The sequence below is a fragment of the Phoxinus phoxinus genome, assembly GCF_949152265.1.
Source record: "Phoxinus phoxinus genome assembly, chromosome: 6".
NCBI classification, from domain to species: Eukaryota; Metazoa; Chordata; class Actinopteri; order Cypriniformes; family Leuciscidae; genus Phoxinus; species Phoxinus phoxinus.
In genome coordinates, this window is record NC_136881.1 from 35,378,862 (window position 1) to 35,397,761 (window position 18,900).

Below are 18,900 nucleotides of genomic sequence, written 5' to 3' on the forward strand. Positions count from 1 at the left end.
TGAATTTGTTTCTTTTACAAAAGCCCTCAAAGTGATACAAAAGAAATACGCTATTAGTCTTTTTTCCATCATAGAAGAATATGATTTAAAAGAAAAACCTTAGCCCCCTTTGTTGTTGTTTTTTTTTCTTTTTTTTTTTTTTTCTTACATGCACCTGATCTGTATGTTCTATTGTAAAGAATTACTAATATTGCCACATTGTTTGTACATGAATAATTGTTCAATAAAAAAAAAAAAAAAAAAAAAAAAACTTTTTGAATTGTGTGTGTGTGTGTGTGAGGGGGGGGGGTATGGGTGGATGGGTCGAGTTTTAATTAATTTTACCTCACTTTGGCTTCATATTAAACCAAATTATTTACTTGGTATAAACTTATTTTTTTCTTGTTCTGCTGCCTCCTTTCTTTCTTCCATGTGTTAGGTTTTTTTTTTATACAATCTAACATTCTGGAAATGTCACAACTGTTTCTGTTGCAACAGCCTTTGCATCATGCCTGCAAAATGTAACATCCAAAACGTTTATTTCATGCTAGTTATTGTGTCAGTAAATTGGCCAATGCCACCAAAATAAAAAGTGCTTTTGGCATCGTGTGTGAGCCACACTTGTTAAAATGTTTAGATGTTTTTTTTCACCATGCAAATATTTGCTATATCCAAATTCATGTTTTTTCTCTTTTTTTTTTGTTAATACTGATACTTTTGCATACATGTGCCAAAAGAAAACATGGATCTAATTCGAGAATTGAGTCAAAGCAATTAAAAAAAACTTTAATAAGATAAATATGAGATAGTATTTACAACAACATATCTTTTTATTTATTTAAGCATTTAAATATGTTTAAAGAATCACCAAATAACAGGACATACAATAAGGTTATGAGGTTACATACCAGAATACATGCATCAATGCATCATATTATATGATAATAAAAATTATAGTTCAAGTATTCTACCATCTGTAAAGCATAAACAATGAAAGGTATTTTAAATATATATATATATATATATATATATATATATATATATATATATATATATATATATATATATATATATATATATCTGTATACTGTTGCTCTGACATCTATACTGTTTATTTACAATTATTTACAGTTTTAAGATATATATTTAAATCGACTGTGTTGCATCTATATTTCAAACTTGTGACTGAAAGAAGCTCAGGGAAAGAATCACAGTTTTGTATATTTTGGAGTTGGAACCTTGATGGATATTCATCCTCGTCCAAAAACCTCACAAAAGTTGATTGCATGTGCTAGCTTGTTGCGAAGTGCGTTTATACTGCTGTATTTGGGAAGAATTAATATGCCAAAACAGGTCTGGGCCTCTGGCAAACGGTGATCTGCATCAGGACCGTCTGACTGACGAATCCTCAGAGAACGCTTTGAGAAACCTCCCACAGGCACACGGTCCGTTCCATACAAGAACACTGAAGAAAAATAGGTAGAGCGAGGATGTGAGACAATACAAATAACAATCCTTAAATGTCTATATGATGTCATAGATGCGTCTAAATAAATAAAATAATGTTTAAGCTTACTCAGAAATTTCTTCTTGTTCTCTTCAGAGAACTCAAAGAAAACAGTCCAGAAGTTCTTGATAAGCTCATCAGAGGCAGAACATCCTTCATAGGAAGCAGACTGAAGACAGAGCAGAAAAAGTCTTAAATAATTGTTAAATTCTTGTTACAAGTTTGCTAATACATTTACCTGGTGAAGCTCCTGCCACTCATATTTCGGGGAGCCGTGGAGAAGCTCCTGCAGTTCCTCAGGGTGGAACATGCTCCAGACATCGAGCGGGCAGCCCTCAGAGAAACCTCTTGAAAAATGCTGGAACTGATTCTTCACAGACTTGTTGAAAACAAAGTCCACATACAAATCCACATACTTCTGTCTGGAAAAAAATCAAGACAAGCTTGACCGAAAGTCTAGATAGATAGATAGATAGATAGATAGATAGATAGATAGATAGATAGATAGATAGATAGATAGATAGATAGATAGATAGATAGATAGATAGATAGATAGATAGATAGATAGATAGATAGATAGATAGATAGATAGATAGATGTTACAAAGGGAAGGATGAGGTTAGTTAAACAAGTGGTACACTACCTATTAACTTTGGTCACTGGAATTTGACCTCCGTTTGGGATGAGCTCTTGTCCTTTGACCTGAAAGAGGTAAATGACTCCTGTAAGTATTTAAACAACAGCTGTGTACACCTTTATACAAGTGAATATAGACTGCATTACTGTGAAATCCAAAAATAGTATATCCACGACGTCCTCATCTTCCTCGAGAAGGCTTTTCAAACTTCTAATGTGGGATTTATAAAATACAATTAAACCATGGTCAGCTCTGTAAAAGCACTGTGAAACTGGCAATGTGTAAAATCTAATGGTTTACCTGGCCTCCACAGGGGACAGTTCCTCCAGATCCTTCAGAGTGGGACTCAGCTGGAGGAGTTTCTTGAACAAGGCCAGTGGGAAGTCAATGTTTACAAAATGATGGTTGTACAGCGCCATTCCACAGATAACGCCAAGATAGTAAAAATCCTTATTACACTGCGTGCGCTGAAAAGACACAAGCATCGTAGTGCATATGAGATATATGGGGAAGACCACATAAGAAGCCTAGGAATAAGGAATATTTGATGTAAAGCTTACATCAGGATTGTCAGACTGGAAAAACTGGAACAACTGGAAAAACTTGGAGAGAAGGGATACCCTCTGAGAAAACAAAGGAAATTAACATTTGAATGTCTCTTTTGCTATATTCCCATTCAAGACACGATCACACTTGAGTTGATCACCTCCCAATTTACACATCTTTCCCTTCACCCATCCCATCCTGAAATTCACCCAAAATCTATGGTTTAAATGTGAACAATTATCATACAGTTTTATACAAGTTTGGTATCATTTGAAATGTCTCATTGCGACTGGTACAAAGGTTTCATTCACACAGAAGTAAACCAAAAAGGTAATAAGGTGTGGAGAGTTTAAAGATATCTTGTTAACAGCTGTGGGTGTCCCCCCCATGTAAATTAACTTCTGTCCCAAGTAAGTCTGTGGATTAATGTAAATTCCCACATATTTACATTTGAAAAGAGGTTTCTGTCTTGGTCTGAGTATTTAGGGAGATGCTGAAGAAGACTCATGGCCATTCTGTAACCCAGACTAGCCCTTGATTTGAAGTGTAAGCAAAACACTTCGCATCATGTATTTCATAATGTCAAGGTATTGAATCTTCTCTCTTTATTTAAGCATTTGATGTTTTGTATCTATTGAACTGATTACGAAATTGGCATGATATATTTACCTGACATAATAAATTGTAAACATTGATTTTGAACTGGCTCAGACATTTTTTTTTGTTAAAGAGTTAAAAGGAATAATCAAATGTATTGCTACACTATTATATAATTGACCAATAACCAATTGGCAATCTAACTTAGATTCGAGGTCATGATCAAATGGAGTCAGATATAAAATGGAGTCAGATAAAGCTTGAATGAAATTGAATGAAACAGTAACGCGCAGAGACCTTCACCGGCTGATCGGATGCCGCCATTGGGTCGAATCGATCCGGGCTTACAGGATTGAACCAAACCAATGAATTCTCATGGACCTCCAGCACCCCTTTCTCCCATTCGAGAAGAGACTTGGAAAGGAGGGAGAAGAATTCTGCTGATAAGCCCCGGTCATCTACTCCATTCTCCCCGATGAACACGACCTGTACAGGAGACGTTTTCATCATTTTAAAGGGAAAATGCAATATCAGACATTTCAACTCTGATTTCAATTCTGTAATTCTTTTACCTTTAATGGATTAGAAAATGAGTGTTTTTTTTGTTTGAGATACTTTAGCGTGTCTGTCAAAAGTGAGTCCCTGTTTACACGCAACTCGTTGCCATTTAACATGAGCATCAAATCTTGGCCAGGAAAGTTACATCGGTTCTTCATCTGCAAGAACTAAGAAGAGTAATATTATGTTAGATTTAAAGGGGTAGTCCACCAAAATTTTTTAATTCTGTCCTAATTTACTCGCAAACCTGTATGACTTTCTTTCTTCTGCAGAACACTATTCTGAATATTGCTGGTAGCTAAACAGTTTTGATGCCCATTGACCTCCATTGTATGGTCCGAAAAAAGATATTTCTCAAAATCTATACAATATTAGAAGAAAAGGTTCTATATGGAACCTTTAAGGGTTCCGTCAGGCGCTTCATAGAACCTTTTGCAGGCTCCCATTGAGATAATTTTATGGATTTAGTTTCAATTCATTAATTTAGTTTTACTTCATTTTTAATTGCAAATAAATTTCATTTTTTTCCCCAGAACTTTTGGTCTTAATACCAGGTGTAAACAGCGCCTAAGAGTGTATTTTGTGTCCCACATAACATAAGAAAGAACATCATACAGGTTTGAGGGTAACCGTTAAAAATTAAGTTATTTTGCATATGTTCTGTATGTATGGAATATGTATGACTGAGTACATCCATCTCTGACTTACACCAAACATTCTCAGTTTAGATACGGTGTCAGCTGCAAAAGGGAACTTGACCAATATTTCAATAATTTCCTGAAAGAAAATTCCATGGAAGTACTTTAAGATTTGGTAAAATTATTGAACACAAAACTTGACAGAAATGTCAAGCAAATCTCATTGAAATATTAGTTTGTATCATGACAGAAGACTTCAATACTCACAAAGTAGTAATCTTTCACCAATTTCACCATATCTTTGAAATCTTCATTGAGCAACAAGCTCATCAACATCCCGCACAGGTCTGCCAAGGTGGCTTGCAGCTAATGATGTAAAGAAAAAGATACATTTATGGTATTTTGGTTTGTTGTCCAAAAATATATTTGTGAAACAGAATTCACTATTGCTTTGGTTCTCACCGTATCTAGGAGATCGTTGATCTCATGAATGATGAAATCACTGTTTGTGATGCCATTGTGGGTAGTGCAACAGACCTTCACAACAGAGACAAAGTATAAACAATTATTATACAATTGACAAGGTTAAATTTCATCTTGAGATCAAATGTTTAAAAAGGCACCTTATAGAGCATCTGAAGGATCTGCAAAAAGTTCTGCAGGCGTCTAATAAAGTCATGGTCGGTTTCACCGCGAGAAATCTGGCCAATCAGCTCAGCACAATCTTTCTGAAACAACTTCACCAAGTCTCTGAGCCAATCGTTGGGGAGTTTGGACCAGTACGTCACTGAGAATATATCATACAAATACTTAGACAAACACAACAACACCAAAAAACACAAAGGTTGAAATGGTCCTCCAGCTTTACCTAACACCGCACGAGAAGCTGGATTCAACTGAAGGATTTTGGAGGCCAGTTCTCCAGTGACTTCAGTTCTCTGTTTCTGGAGTCCTCTGATGAGCTCAGGGAGGAGAAGGTAAAGTCTCAGAGCTTCCACACCAGCTGGATCTGGATTCAGAGACGGCAGCAGTTTATTCTGAACCGCTTTCACCACCTGAGGGCCAAAAACCATGAATTGCATCTCACTTATGCAGTTTAAAATGTAATGAACATTTTTTCTAAACATTGGATTCATCATTACCTCTGTTATTGACCGTTTATCCTCTAATAACTTTGCAAAAGATGTTTTAACCAGATCAAAATCCAATCCACAATGCTCCTCAGAAGTCTGATAATGTTCATCACAACTACAAGGACAGAACATTACATAAAATCTGTGATGGAAGGAGTGATTTTAGGCACAGAAATGACTAGATAAGACTACCTAATATCACCTTGTTTTGAGGAAACTTCCATTCAGAGAAGCAGCAGAGGAGAACACTGTGTTTATTTCCCTGTAAACAGCAAAACAATACTTTATAGTCCTAATAACTTAGGAACTCCAAGGCACTCGAAATAACTAAGTAGAAAAAAGTTTAAAAGCCTTTATTTCATTGATGGCTTAAACATTAAAACAGGTGGATCTGTCACCAATTTTAATGTTTAAGCCATCAATGAAATAAAGGCTTTTAAACTTTTTTCTACTTAGTTATTTCGAGTGCCTTGGAGTTCCTAAGTTATTCGAGTCTGTATCCCATACAACCAAAGAGCACCGAGATTTTATACCCTGAAGCAGCACTTCTTTTGCATTCTTTGCTCTGATGAATACTTTATAGTCCATTTATATGCTCTAAAATATTAATTTAGCTCAACAACACAACCTCTAATTAAATTAAAAAGTAAGAATCCTAAGATTCACATACTAAATTGTGTAAACATTATATAAAATCAATACTATATGATTTTTCTGCTATTTAATATAAAGTTTTAAAAGAAGGGCAAATGCATTAAGGTCACGACACACACCACATGTTTTTTCACAATATTTTAAGAGCGTACACAAATACTGTACACTGGATTTATATAAATATTATGAAAAATCACGTGAGCAGAAGAAGCCAAACACTCACTTCTTTATTGTTGGCCATGTATCAGTTCCAGACACCCATCGGTCAATCATTCTGTCATTTAATGTCAAAACTCCTCTGAGATTGGATTTTGGCTTACTTTCAAGCTTCTACAAAATACAGAAAAGTAAATATAAGTAATCACGATTCAGCAATAATTTGTATGTAAAACTATTTATAAATGAAAACTGCCTGTCTTACTTTGAAAAACAAGGCAAAGGAATGATTCTCCCCAGCGATGAGTTTTTCAAATGTGTATTTATGATCACATTCTGTGTGCAACAAACATTTAGTTCAGAAAACATTTAATGTTTAAACATTTAGTTCAAAAATATTCATAACAAAATAACCTACGGCTAAAATATTTAGTTACCAGTTGACAGATCCACAGGGAAAGGCACAGACTGCTTGATCATCTCTCCATTTCCCAGCTGCCCTTGCATCCCACATCCAAATGAATAGATCAGATTTGATGATTCGACAGATACGAGTGTGTGACGTCTTTATTCAAGAAAGAATCAAATGCCTAATCATTGAGCTGATCTCAAACATTAGACATGTGAGGAAATATAAAGAAATCTGCACTACTGCATTGAAAGTTTGAAACACTGATTGCTTAAGTCTAGTTCACCTCCCACATGTGACCTGTGACACTTTAGATCCCCAAAGTTCAGCAACGGGCCGCGGATGATGTTCGTCTGTAAATGAGTTGTGCCCAAGCTGACCAGAACCTCCTGATCCAAATGTGAACACTGTGCCGCCCTGAAACATAAACTATTAATTACATTTACTGTCCAGTTTGTTGTATGCTAAATATGGTATTGTTAATAATATGGATATATAAAATATTACAAAATACTACCTTTGATAAAGTGGCAGTGTGTTCCCCTCCACATGAGATGGACACAGTTTTCTTTCGGTTCAGACTATTCACAACCGTTGGGACGTGTCTGTCTGTGGTGGAAAAACAGTAAATTCCTCACTTCCAATGCTTTGATATAGATTTGACACAATATTGCACAAATGCAGTCGAATTATATGTGCTTTTATACTTTTATACCATCACTGATTTAGTTACATGATGAAATATTCAGACCTGTGGTGTCTCCGAGGCCCAGCTGTCCTGCCGAGTTCTTTCCCCATCCGAACACGACTCCAGAGAGAGACAACACAAAGCTGTGGTCTCCTCCAGCGCTGATCTGAGCCAGTGGGATCCCACACAGACTCTTCACGTGTTGAGCTGACAGAGAGCCAGTCTGTCCTATCTTCAAACCCAGCTGACCGTGAGTGTTATCACCCCATACGAACAGCTGACCATCTGAAAGACCAACAACAGCTCTGCATAACTACACTCAAATGCCAATCAATTCATATCAATCATAAGAAGTCAAAAGATTAAAACAAAACATCAGCTGTTAGATGAAATGGTTGTGAATACCCTTGGTTAGTGCCATTGAATGCTGGTCTCCACACGCGATCTGAATCACCTGCTTGTTTTCCAGACCTTTAAGAGGACTGCAGAGAAAAGACAATCTGTCAGATATATTTTGTTATTGGGCTATCATGTAGGGCTGGACAATAATTCAATGTCAATATGTATCGCGATATAATTTTTTTCAGTAACGGTGATTTACGATATTTCGATATGCATTAGCCTAGCATGGGCTAACTTACGTTTACGTTTTCATTTTTACTGCGTGATAAATATAAGCAGCACAGCACACCGGTTCATATGTTCATTGTCTCCAAATTGACCGTTCGCAAAGACCTGCCCCCTAGTTACTGTTGCTATGTCCAACAAGCTTCACAGTGAAAAAAACATCGCGGAGCAGAGAGGACACTGACAACGCGCCGACAGACAGGACAAACCAGGTTACTTTTAATATGAAACAAAGACTCAACTTTCAAATTTGGCAATTTTGTCAAGAAATTTAAACAATAAATACTGTTGTGGCTCTTTAATGTGTCTGACAGATCGCTGTAGAGCCTCAGTTAAAGCTGCTCGTGAACCGATCATCTCTTCCTTCTAGTTAATTTATAGCATCAAATAAACATGAATGAATATAAGAAGGAATGTTTTTTTAACCGTGGAAAGGTGTCAATACACTCCGTTTTTCACGTTCAAATCCTCCCATGTTAATCTACTAAATTATAACTCCTGACTGCTTTGTCGGACAAAAATGGCGGATTCGGCGGATGGCGGATTATGATTGGTCAGATGGAGTTATTATGTGCAAACAGCTGGAAACGATATTTGTGCAGTGTGCGCATGTCAAAAAAATCTAGATTTGAAGCTTGTGAATAATTCGCGCACAACTATATATACTGTCTATGACAACAACCAACCCAATCACTTGTTTAGTGTTCATGTACATTCATCAATCAAAATGAATTCAGAGTGTCAACACTCAAAATGTCCCTCAGCAACATGTGTTTTTGTTGTTGCTCACTTTTTTTTTTTTGGTTTGTTTTCTGCAGCAACTCTGATCACTTTTCATATTCTTTATCCTGGCTGAAGTACTTTTTTCAATCTATAAGAATAATCAACCTATGTTAGCCTATAGCTTAAGTTAAAGTAGGCAAGTTGAGTTATTAACTTATGTTTATTTGACAGTGATTTCACATTTCTTGTATGAAGGCTAAATACAAATAAAATATTAACAATATTTTTTTTTTGTGCCATTTTTATTTCTAAAATATTATATAGTTTTATAGGAGGAGCGAGGTTTCAGAGACTTGCCAAATTAATTTTTCAGAAGTTTGTAGGTAGCTAACGTACAGACATTAATTGTGGGCGTTCTTGGCAGTTTTTCCTGAGGCTTTTATATTGTTCATATCGATATCGGAATTATAGCCTATCGACCAAAATTAAGAAATATATCGTGATATAAATTTTGGCCATATCGTCCAGCCCTATTATCATGGTAATTTCGACTGTTATGTCCTACATAAATATACCGGCACACAGTAGATTTGTCCATAAAGTGAACGTTTCCTCCATAATCAAGAAGAACCGCACCACCTTCTCCACAGACAACCGATCTGAACCTCAAACTGTCCTTCTTCAGCTGTAGTTGCTCTGGAGTAAATCAAATATTTTCATCAGTTCAACTTCTATTCAGACTGTAACAAACAAACAAACAAACATGTTTTCATAATAGCCTACATGACACATCTTACATTTAATAAGTAGGCTATATAATAATAATTGTAACAATAGAAATAAGAAGAATGTAATTTATTGCAGGCTACGTTTTCCATCGTGGTCACAGTCTTCACCGCGCAATCTCAGGACCGAGACCTTCCCATTCCTGATAAATCCAACAAAACTCCCTCCAGCTGACATGTCCTGAACTGGTGATTTGGAACACATGGATCGTATTCCACATTTGCCATGTTTGACTTTGTCAGGCTGTAAGAGACCGAAGCCCTCTGTGAGCTGCGCTCCCCAGTAGCACAACATGTTCACAGCTGATGGACCAAATCCTCCAGCTGACTGAAGAATATTAATCTGAAAGGAAACTGGTTTCAGCCTAAACGAAACCTGTTTGATTTCCCACTAAGCGAAACTGTTTACAATGATGCTTTCAATAGAGTAGTTAAAACGAACGACATCCTGGGAAACCGAAACAAAAACCTAAAGGGACATTTCAACCAAAAAAAATATATGTCGTGTATTTTTCTCTCGCGTTGTCCGAAACCAACTTAATGTCTTCCACGGAGGCACAAAAGAAGAAGTTAGACTAAATGTAGGCTAATGGACTAAAAACGCACAAAAGTCAACATTCAAACTTTTTTCATGCAACGTAAATGAATGGTGTCGAATCGATTCTGTACGACGTCATACATTTCCTACATCAAGATCTACATGTCGATTAGACTCTAGACTGCGGTCAAAGTGGGCCGGGCGTTGAAAATACACTTACGGTATGGGTGCTGGAAGAGGTCAAAATGTATTCTATTTTCCGCTATTTTCCATCTTATTAGGACACAAATAATACAGTTTCGTGATTTTTTTTAAAAGCATGACTTAAAGTTTGTAGGCCTATATATGATTTACATTAATTCTTACATAATTTATTCATGTCCATATTAATGTTAATTATCATACATTATTTTTTTACATTTTTATTGTTAATTGTAGTAATGTTTTTTTATATATTATACATGAATGATTATAATTTACTTATTGTTAATTACATTTAATATGAATGTTAATTATCATACATAAATGTTTTTTTCTTTGCATTTTTTATTGTTGGTATATATAAAGTACATTCATTATTATACATTTATTAATGTTTATTTATTTATTTACTTACATATTCCATGTTAATGTAAATGACAAATATGACACAACAGGCTTTTGGTGGCTTTTAATCTGTCAATTATTGAATTGCATATATTAGCTATAAAAACCTGATCTATGAAATATACATAAATACCTGATGCATGAAATATGATACTCAAAACACACACACACACACACACACACACACACACACACACACACACACACACACACACACACACACACACACACACACACACACACACACACACACACACACACACACACACACACACACACACACACACACACCTTTGCTGACTGGCCCCTGACCTCTTAACTGTCTCTCAAACCAGATTCAGAGATCCACTCTTCCTGACTCTCCTCAAGCTCACTGTCCTCACTCTCAGAAGGAATGACCCTAACCATGTTCCTTTCACCCATAAAATGTCCTTCGAGTATCAGTAGAACGCAAAAACATTCACTATTGATGCATTCAAGTCATGTCAGAAAGATTGTAATTACGAGTTAAATGCACATGAACGTCACCACAAAGTCGTAATTACGAGTGGGAAGCAATGGCGGAAGAAAATAGTTTTCAATCATGATAACTTTAATTCTGAACTCCGACAGTACAATTTAGTTTGTACATATTATGTGTACAGTTAATGAATAAGAGAGATAAAGTTTGCCAGAAAACACTACTCATTTAGCCAGTTTACGCTGATAGGCTCAAGTAACCAAACTACATTTCCCATCATTCTCTGTGGCAGTATAATAATAATAATAACAATAATAATAATAACAACAACAAAAAATAAATTATGACACATAATGCGCATTCTTTGAGTTTTCCGAACTTGTAAAAACAAACTTCCCAGGAGAACTTTAATGCACCATATGGTCCTAACCCTATGATATTGCCTGAACAAAAGTGGTCGAACTGCACAGTGTTGCCCTGAGGCAACGAACAAAAAAACACAGTTTTAGTATAAAAATAAAAACAAAATAAATATTTAAACAATCAAACATACTTCTTTACATACTGATGCACATGCATATTTTTTTAATATAAAGTTATTTTAACTTAAACATGTTAAAAAGTAATATTTATCTTACTAATTGGTGGCACTGTGTACCATGTGGCTTTGCTTCATTAAATGACGGCTCCACCCCCAAACAAAAGGTCACACCCACTTCAGCCCCTCATTTCATTGAACAGACATGTCAGGTGATCTTATATATTAAAAAAAATATATTAAAAAACTAAAGGGGCGGTGTGAGGTCCAAAAAGGTAGTTTGTTGCCTGAGGGCAACACCATGCCATAGAGGGTTAAATCAACTGACCTGTGTTGCATCTATATTTCAAACTTGTGACCGAAAGAAGCTCAGGGAAAGAATCACATAGTTCATGTAACATTTTAAAAACAGATAAGCTACCAGTTTTATCAACATACACTTGGTTTCGTATATTTTGAGGTTGAGAACCTTGGAGGTTGGGAACATCGAGGGATGTTCATTCTCGTCCAAAAACCTCACAAAAGTTGATTGCATGTGCTAGCTTGTTGCGAAGTGCGTTTATACTGCTGTATTTGGGAAGAATGAATTTGTCAAAACAGGTCTGGGCCTCTGGCAAACGGTGATCTGCATCAGGACCGTCTGACTGACAAATCTTCAGAGAACGCTTTGAGAAACCTCCCACAGGCACACGGTCCGTTCCATACAAGAACACTGAAGAAAAATAGGTAGAGCGAGGATGTGAGACCATAAAAATAACAATTCTTAAATGTCCATATGATGTTGTAGATGCATAAAAAAATATAATAATGTTTAAGCATACTCAGAAATTTCTTCTTGTTCTCTTCAGAGAACTCAAAGAAAACAGTCCAGAAGTTCTTGATAAGCTCATCAGAGGCAGAACATCCTTCATAGGAAGCAGACTGAAGACAGAGCAGAAAAAGTCTCAAATACTTGTTAAATTCTTGTTACAAATGTGCAAGTTTGCTAATACATTTACCTGGCAAAGCTCTTGCCACTCATATTTCGGGGAGCCGTGGAGAAGCTCCTGCAGTTCCTCAGGGTGGAACATGCTCCAGACATCGAGCGGGCAGCCCTCAGAGAAACCTCTTGAAAAACGCTTGAACTGATTCTTCACAGACTTGTTAAAAACAAAGTCCACATACAAATCCACATACTTCTGTCTGGAAAAAAAATCAAGATAAGCTTGACCGAAAGTCTAAATATAGATAGATAGATAGATAGATAGATAGATAGATAGATAGATAGATAGATAGATAGATAGATAGATAGATAGATAGATAGATAGATGTTACAAAGGGAAGGATGAGGTTAGTTAAACAAGTGGTACACTACCTATTAACTTTGGTCACTGGAATTTGACTTCCGTTTGGGATGAGCTCTTGTCCTTTGACCTGAAAGAGGTAAATGACTCCTGTAAGTATTTAAACAACAGCTGTGTACACCTTTATACAAGTGAATATAGACTGCATTACTGTGAAATCCAACAAGAGTATATCCACGACGTCCTCATCTTCCTCGAGAAGGCTTTTCAAACTTCTAATGTGGGATTTATAAAATACAATTAAACCATTGTCAGCTCTGTAAAAGCACTGGGAAACTGGCAATGTGTAAAATCTAATGGTTTACCTGGCCTCCACAGGGGACAGTTCCTCCAGATCATTCAGAGTGGGACTCAGCTGGAGGAGTTTCTTGAACAAGGCCAGTGGGAAGTCAATGTTTATGTAATGATGGTTGTACAGCGCCATTCCACAGATAACGCCAAGATAGTAAAAATCCTTATTACATTGTGTGCACTGAAAAGACATCGTAGTGCATATGAGATATATGGGGAAGACCACATAAGAAGCCTAGGAATAAGGAGAGTTTGGTGTAGAGCTTACATCAGGATTGAACCAAACCAATGAATTCTCCTGGACCTCCAGCACCCCTTTCTCCCATTTGAGAAAAGACTTGGAAAGGAGGGAGAAGAATTCTGCTGATAAGCCCTGGTCATCTACTCCATTCTCCCCGATGAACACGACCTGTACAGGAGACGTTTTCATCATTTTAAAGGTAAAATCCAATATCAGACATTTAAACTCTGATTTCAATTCTGTAATTCTTTTACCTCTAATAGATTAAAAAATGAGAGGGTGTTTTGTTTGAGACACTTTAGCGTGTCTGTCAACAGTGAGTTCCTGTTTACGTGCAACATGTTGGTGTCTTGGTCAGGTAAGCTCCATATGCACTTCTTCTGCAAGAACTAAGAAGAGTAAAATTATGTTAGCTTTAAATGGGTGACCAAATTTTTTTGTTCTATCATAATTTACTCACACTTGCGCCAAACCTGTATGACTTTCTTTCTTCTGCAGAACACTATTCTGAATAATGCTGGTAACTAAACAGTTTTGATGCCCATTGACCTCCATTGTATGGTCCAAAAAAAAGGAATTTCTCAAAATCTATACAATATTAACCTTTAAGGGTTCCGTCAGGCGCTTCATAGAACCTTTTACGGGCTCCCATTATGAGATAATTTTATGGAATTAGTTTCAATTCATTCATTTTGTTTTAATTCATTTTTAATTTTAAATAAATTTCATGAATCAAACAGCTTGTAAACATACTTTATCACTAGAAAAATAAAAAAATAACATGAGAGTATTATGGAATCATTTAGGAAATGTCTCCTTCTAGATCCTTCTTGGCGTAAAGGGTTCTTTAAAATTGAGTCAAGAGTCAAGAATATTTTGTATCCCACATAAGAAAGAACATCATACAGGTTTGAGGGTAACCATTAAAAATTAAGTTATTTTGCATATGTTCTGTATGTAAGGCATATGTATGACTGAGTACATCCATCTCTGACTTACATCAAACATTCTCCGTTTAGATACGGTGTCAGCTGCAAAAGGGAACTTGACCAATATTTCAATAATTTCCTGAAAGAAAATTCCAGGGCAAGTACTTTAAGATTTGTTAAAATTATTGAACACAGAACATTAAAAATGTCATACAAATCTCATTGAAATATTAGTTTGTAAATTGTATCATGACAGAAGACTTACAATGTAGTAATCTTTCAATTTCACCATTTCATGGAAATGTTCATTGAACCACAAGTTCATAAACATCTCACACAGGACTGCCACGGTGGCTTCCAGCTATTGATGTATAGAAAAAGACAAATTTATAGTATTTTGGTTTGTTGTCCAAAAATATCTTCACTATTGCTTGGTTCTCACCATATCTAGGAGATCGTTGATCTCATGAATGATGAAATCACTGTTTGTGATGCCATTGTGGGTTGTGCAACAGACCTTCACAACAGAGACAAAGTATAAACAATTACACAATTATCAGGTTAAATTTCATCTTGAGATCAAATGTTTAAAAAGGCACCTTATAGAGCATCTGAAGGATCTGCAAAAAGTTCTGCAGGCGTCTAATAAAGTCAAGGTCGGTTTCACCGCAAGAAATCTGGCCAATCAGCTCAGCACAATCTTTCTGAAACAACTTCACCAAGTCTCTGAGCCAATCGTTGGGGAGTTTGGACCAGTACATCACTGAGAATATATCATACAGATACTTAGACAAACACAACAACGCCAGAAAAACACGAAGGTTGAAATGGTCCTCCAGCTTTACCTAACACTTTGCGAGAAGCTGGATTCAACTGAAGGATTTTGGAGGCCAGTTCTCCAGTGACTTCAGTTCTCCGTTTCTGGAGTCCTCTGATGAGCTCAGGGAGGAGAAGGTAAAGTCTCAGAGCTTCCACACCAGCTGGATCTGGATTCAGAGACGGCAGCAGTTTATTCTGAACCGCTTTCACCACCTGAGGGCCAAAAACCATGAATTGCATCTCACTTATGCAGTTTAAAATGTAATAATTCATTTTTTATAAACATTGGATTAATCATTACCTCTGTTATTAACCGTTTATCCTCTAATAACTTTGCAAAGGATGTTTTAACCAGATCAAAATCCAATCCACAATGCTCAGAAGTCTGATAATGTTCATCACAACTACAAGGACAGAACGTTACATAAAATCTGTGATGGAAGGAGTGATTTTAGGCACAGAAATGACTAGATAAGACTACCTAATATCACCTTGTTTTGAGGAAACTTCCATTCAGAGAAGCAGCAGAGGAGAACACTGTGTTTATTTCCCTGTAAACAGCAAAACAATACTTTATAGTCCATTTATATGCACTAAAATATTAAATTGCTCAACAACACAACCTCTAATTCAATTAAAAAGCAAGAATGCTAAGATTCAGATACTAAATTGTGTAAACATTATATAAAATCAATACTATCTATTAAGTTTTAAAAGAAGGACAAATGCATTAAGGACACGACACACAAATGTTTTTTCACAATATTTTAAGAGCATACACAAATACTGTACACTGGATTTATAACAATATCATGAAAAATCACGTGAACAGAAGATAAGCCAAACACTCACTTCTTTATTGTTGGCCATGTATCACTTCCAGACACCCATCGGTCAATCATTCTGTCATTTAATGTCAAAACTCCTCTGAGATTGGATTTTGGCTTACTTTCAAGCTTCTACAAAATACAGAAAAGTAAATATAAGTAATCACGGTGCAGCAATAATTTATATGTAAAACTATTTATGAATGAAAACTGCCTGTCTTACTTTGAAAAACAAGGCAAAGGAATGATTCTCCCCAGCGATGAGTTTTTCAAATGTGTATTTATGATCACATTCTGTGTGCAACAAACATTTAGTTCAGAGCAACATCATGAATATAAAAATATTCATAACAAAATAACCTACGGTTAAAATATTGAATTACCAGTTGAGAGATCCACAGGGAAAGGCACAGACTGCTTGATCATTTCTCCATTTCCCAGCTGTCCTTGCATCCCACATCCAAATGAATAGATCAGATTTGATGATTCGACTGATACGAGTGTGTGACGTCTTTATTCAAGAAAGAATCAAATGCCTAATCATTGAGCTGATCTCAAACATTCGACATGTTAACCATGTGAGGAAATACAAATAAATCTGCACTACTGCATTAAAACACGGATTGCTTATGAAAAGTCTAGTTCACCTCCCACATGTGACCTGTGACACTTTAGATCCCCAAAGTTCAGCAACGACCCGCGGATGATGTTCGTCTGTAAATAAGTTGTGCCCAAGCTGACCAAAACCTCCTGATCCAAATGTGAACACTGTGCCGCCCTGAAACATAAACAATTAATTACATTTACTGTCTAGTTTGTTGTATACTAAATATGATATTATAATATAGATAAATATGACAAAATACTACCTTTGATAGTGTGGCAGTGTGTTCCCCTCCACATGAGATGGACACAGTTTTCTTTCGGTTCAGACTATTTACAACCGTTGGGACGTGTCTGTCTGTGGTGGAAAAACAGTAAATTCCTCACTTCCAATGCTTTGATATAGATTTGACACAATATTGCACAAATGCAGTCGAATTATATGTGCTTTTAAACTTTTATACCATTACTGATTTAGTTACATGATTAAATATTCAGACCTGTAGTGTCTCCGAGGCCCAGCTGTCCTGCCGAGTTCTTTCCCCATCCGAACACGACTCCAGAGAGAGACAACACAAAGCTGTGGTCTCCTCCAGCGCTGATCTGAGCCAGTGGGATCCCACACAGACTCTTCACGTGTTGAACTGACAGAGAGCCGAGCTGTTCTTTCTTCAAACCCAGCTGACCGTGAGTGTTATCACCCCATACGAACAGCTGACCATCTGAAAGACCAACAACAGCTCTGCATAACTACACTCAAATGCCAATCAATTCATATCAATCATAAGAAGTCAAAAGATTAAAACAAAACATCAGCTGTTAGATGAAATGGTTGTGAATACCCTTGGTTAGTGCCATTGAATGCTGGTCTCCACACGCGATCTGGATCACCTGCTTGTTTTCCAGACCTTTAAGAGGACTGCAGAGAAAAGACAATCTGTCAGATATATTTGTTATTATCATGTATAATACTGTTATGCATAAACATACCGGCTCACAGTAGATTTGTCCATAAAGTGAACATTTCCTCCATAATCAAGAAGAACCGCACCAGCTCCTCCACAGACAACCGATCTGAACCTCAAACTGTCCTTCTTCAGCTGTAGTTGCTCTGGAGTAAATCAAATATTTTCATCAGTTCAACTTCTATTCAGACTGTAAACATACAAACGATGTTTTCAGAATTAATACATGACATTTATCTTACATTTAATAAGTATTGTTGATACTTTTAACAATTAAAATAGTGTCATTTATTGCAGGCTTTCATACCTAGTTTTTCATTGTGGTCACAGTCTTCAGCGCGCAATCTCAGGACCGAGAGCTCCCCATTCCTGATAAATCCAACAAAACTCCTTCCAGCTGACATGTCCTGAACTGGTGATTTCGAACACATGGATCGTATTCCACATTTGCCATGTTTGACTTTGTCAGGCTGTAAGAGACCGAAGCCCTCTGTGAGCTGCGCTCCCCAGTAGCACAACATGTTCACAGCTGATGGACCAAATCCTCCAGCTGACTGAAGAACACACTCTCATATTATTCTGGTTTCAGCCTTAGAAGCGAAACCTGTTTGATTTCCCACTAAGCGAAACTGTTTACAACGATGCTGTCAGTGAATAGCTAAAACGAACAACAAAGAAAAGGAATGAGACATTAATGAGGAATGAGGAAAGTTGAGGAATGGACATTAATTGAAAAACGATACAAAAACATATTTTAACCAAATATATTCAGTGTATTTCGTATTGTCCGAAACCAGTATAACATAATTTATTTTCATTTCAAATTAGGTGTTTGACAAAATATAATGGACTAAGAACTAACAAAAGTCAACATTCAATCTATTTTCATGAAACGAAAATGATTCATTGGTGACGAATCGATCCTGTCATACTTATCTCCTACATCAAGATCTACATGTCGATATACATATATATTTTAACACACATACACGCTAGGTATATGTACGATCAAGTTGAGATAAATATATTGACGTATGATTTAATCATTTTATAACAAAACAGTTCGCTCTTTATTTAGGCTACATGATTCCGAGTGACAGAGT

At 36.3% G+C, this 18,900-nt stretch overlaps 2 protein-coding genes across 5 annotated transcripts; both read right to left on the bottom strand.

Moving 5' to 3' along the window:
• Positions 1-1,093: 1,093 nt before the first annotated feature.
• On the bottom strand, positions 1,094-10,398 carry LOC307000206 (putative E3 ubiquitin-protein ligase HERC4). Of its 4 annotated transcripts, XM_079615631.1 has the most exons (25): positions 9,722-10,398; positions 9,428-9,548; positions 7,908-7,984; positions 7,566-7,787; positions 7,332-7,423; positions 7,101-7,231; positions 6,843-6,970; positions 6,671-6,741; positions 6,473-6,579; positions 5,798-5,857; positions 5,605-5,710; positions 5,331-5,517; positions 5,086-5,249; positions 4,925-4,999; positions 4,730-4,828; positions 4,533-4,601; positions 3,839-3,991; positions 3,564-3,752; positions 2,684-2,746; positions 2,424-2,590; positions 2,270-2,333; positions 2,130-2,188; positions 1,725-1,908; positions 1,556-1,655; positions 1,094-1,444 (listed from the first exon to the last, which is right to left on the bottom strand). In XM_079615631.1, the coding sequence occupies exons 1-25, from the start codon at positions 9,930-9,932 to the stop codon at positions 1,230-1,232; spliced, it is 3,114 nt and encodes a 1,037-aa protein (XP_079471757.1). In that variant the 5' UTR covers positions 9,933-10,398; the 3' UTR covers positions 1,094-1,229. The 4 variants fall into 4 exon arrangements, with proteins under 4 accessions (XP_079471757.1, XP_079471758.1, XP_079471759.1 ...); XM_079615632.1 differs by lacking the exons at positions 1,094-1,444; positions 1,556-1,655 and having other exon boundaries at positions 1,731-1,904; XM_079615633.1 differs by lacking the exons at positions 1,094-1,444; positions 1,556-1,655; positions 2,270-2,333 and having other exon boundaries at positions 1,770-1,908.
• Positions 10,399-11,359: 961 nt separating this feature from the next.
• LOC307000207 (putative E3 ubiquitin-protein ligase HERC3) lies at positions 11,360-18,893 on the bottom strand. The gene is made up of 24 exons (XM_079615635.1): positions 18,105-18,893; positions 17,823-17,943; positions 17,675-17,751; positions 17,333-17,554; positions 17,099-17,190; positions 16,877-17,007; positions 16,613-16,740; positions 16,453-16,523; positions 16,255-16,361; positions 15,894-15,953; positions 15,704-15,806; positions 15,429-15,615; positions 15,183-15,346; positions 15,026-15,100; positions 14,849-14,944; positions 14,654-14,722; positions 13,909-14,043; positions 13,682-13,822; positions 13,428-13,594; positions 13,274-13,337; positions 13,134-13,192; positions 12,778-12,961; positions 12,601-12,700; positions 11,360-12,491 (listed from the first exon to the last, which is right to left on the bottom strand). Exons 1-24 carry the CDS (start codon positions 18,316-18,318, stop codon positions 12,277-12,279), a joined length of 2,982 nt encoding a protein of 993 aa, XP_079471761.1. The 5' UTR covers positions 18,319-18,893; the 3' UTR covers positions 11,360-12,276.
• Positions 18,894-18,900: the final 7 nt, after the last annotated feature.

Coding starts and splice junctions, on each gene's coding strand:
- LOC307000206 (XM_079615631.1), bottom strand. CDS start 9,932: ATGTTGTGCTACTGGGGAGCGCAGCTCACAGAGGGCTTCGGTCTCTTA. Junction 4,829..4,924: donor TCAACGATCTCCTAGATACG/GTGAGAACCAAA, acceptor TTACATCATTAG/CTGCAAGCCACCTTGGCAGA. Junction 2,334..2,423: donor CTGTCCCCTGTGGAGGCCAG/GTAAACCATTAG, acceptor ATCCCACATTAG/AAGTTTGAAAAGCCTTCTCG.
- LOC307000207 (XM_079615635.1), bottom strand. CDS start 18,318: ATGTTGTGCTACTGGGGAGCGCAGCTCACAGAGGGCTTCGGTCTCTTA. Junction 15,347..15,428: donor AGCTTCTCGCAAAGTGTTAG/GTAAAGCTGGAG, acceptor ATATATTCTCAG/TGATGTACTGGTCCAAACTC. Junction 14,044..14,653: donor CTAAACGGAGAATGTTTGAT/GTAAGTCAGAGA, acceptor TACTCTTCTTAG/TTCTTGCAGAAGAAGTGCAT.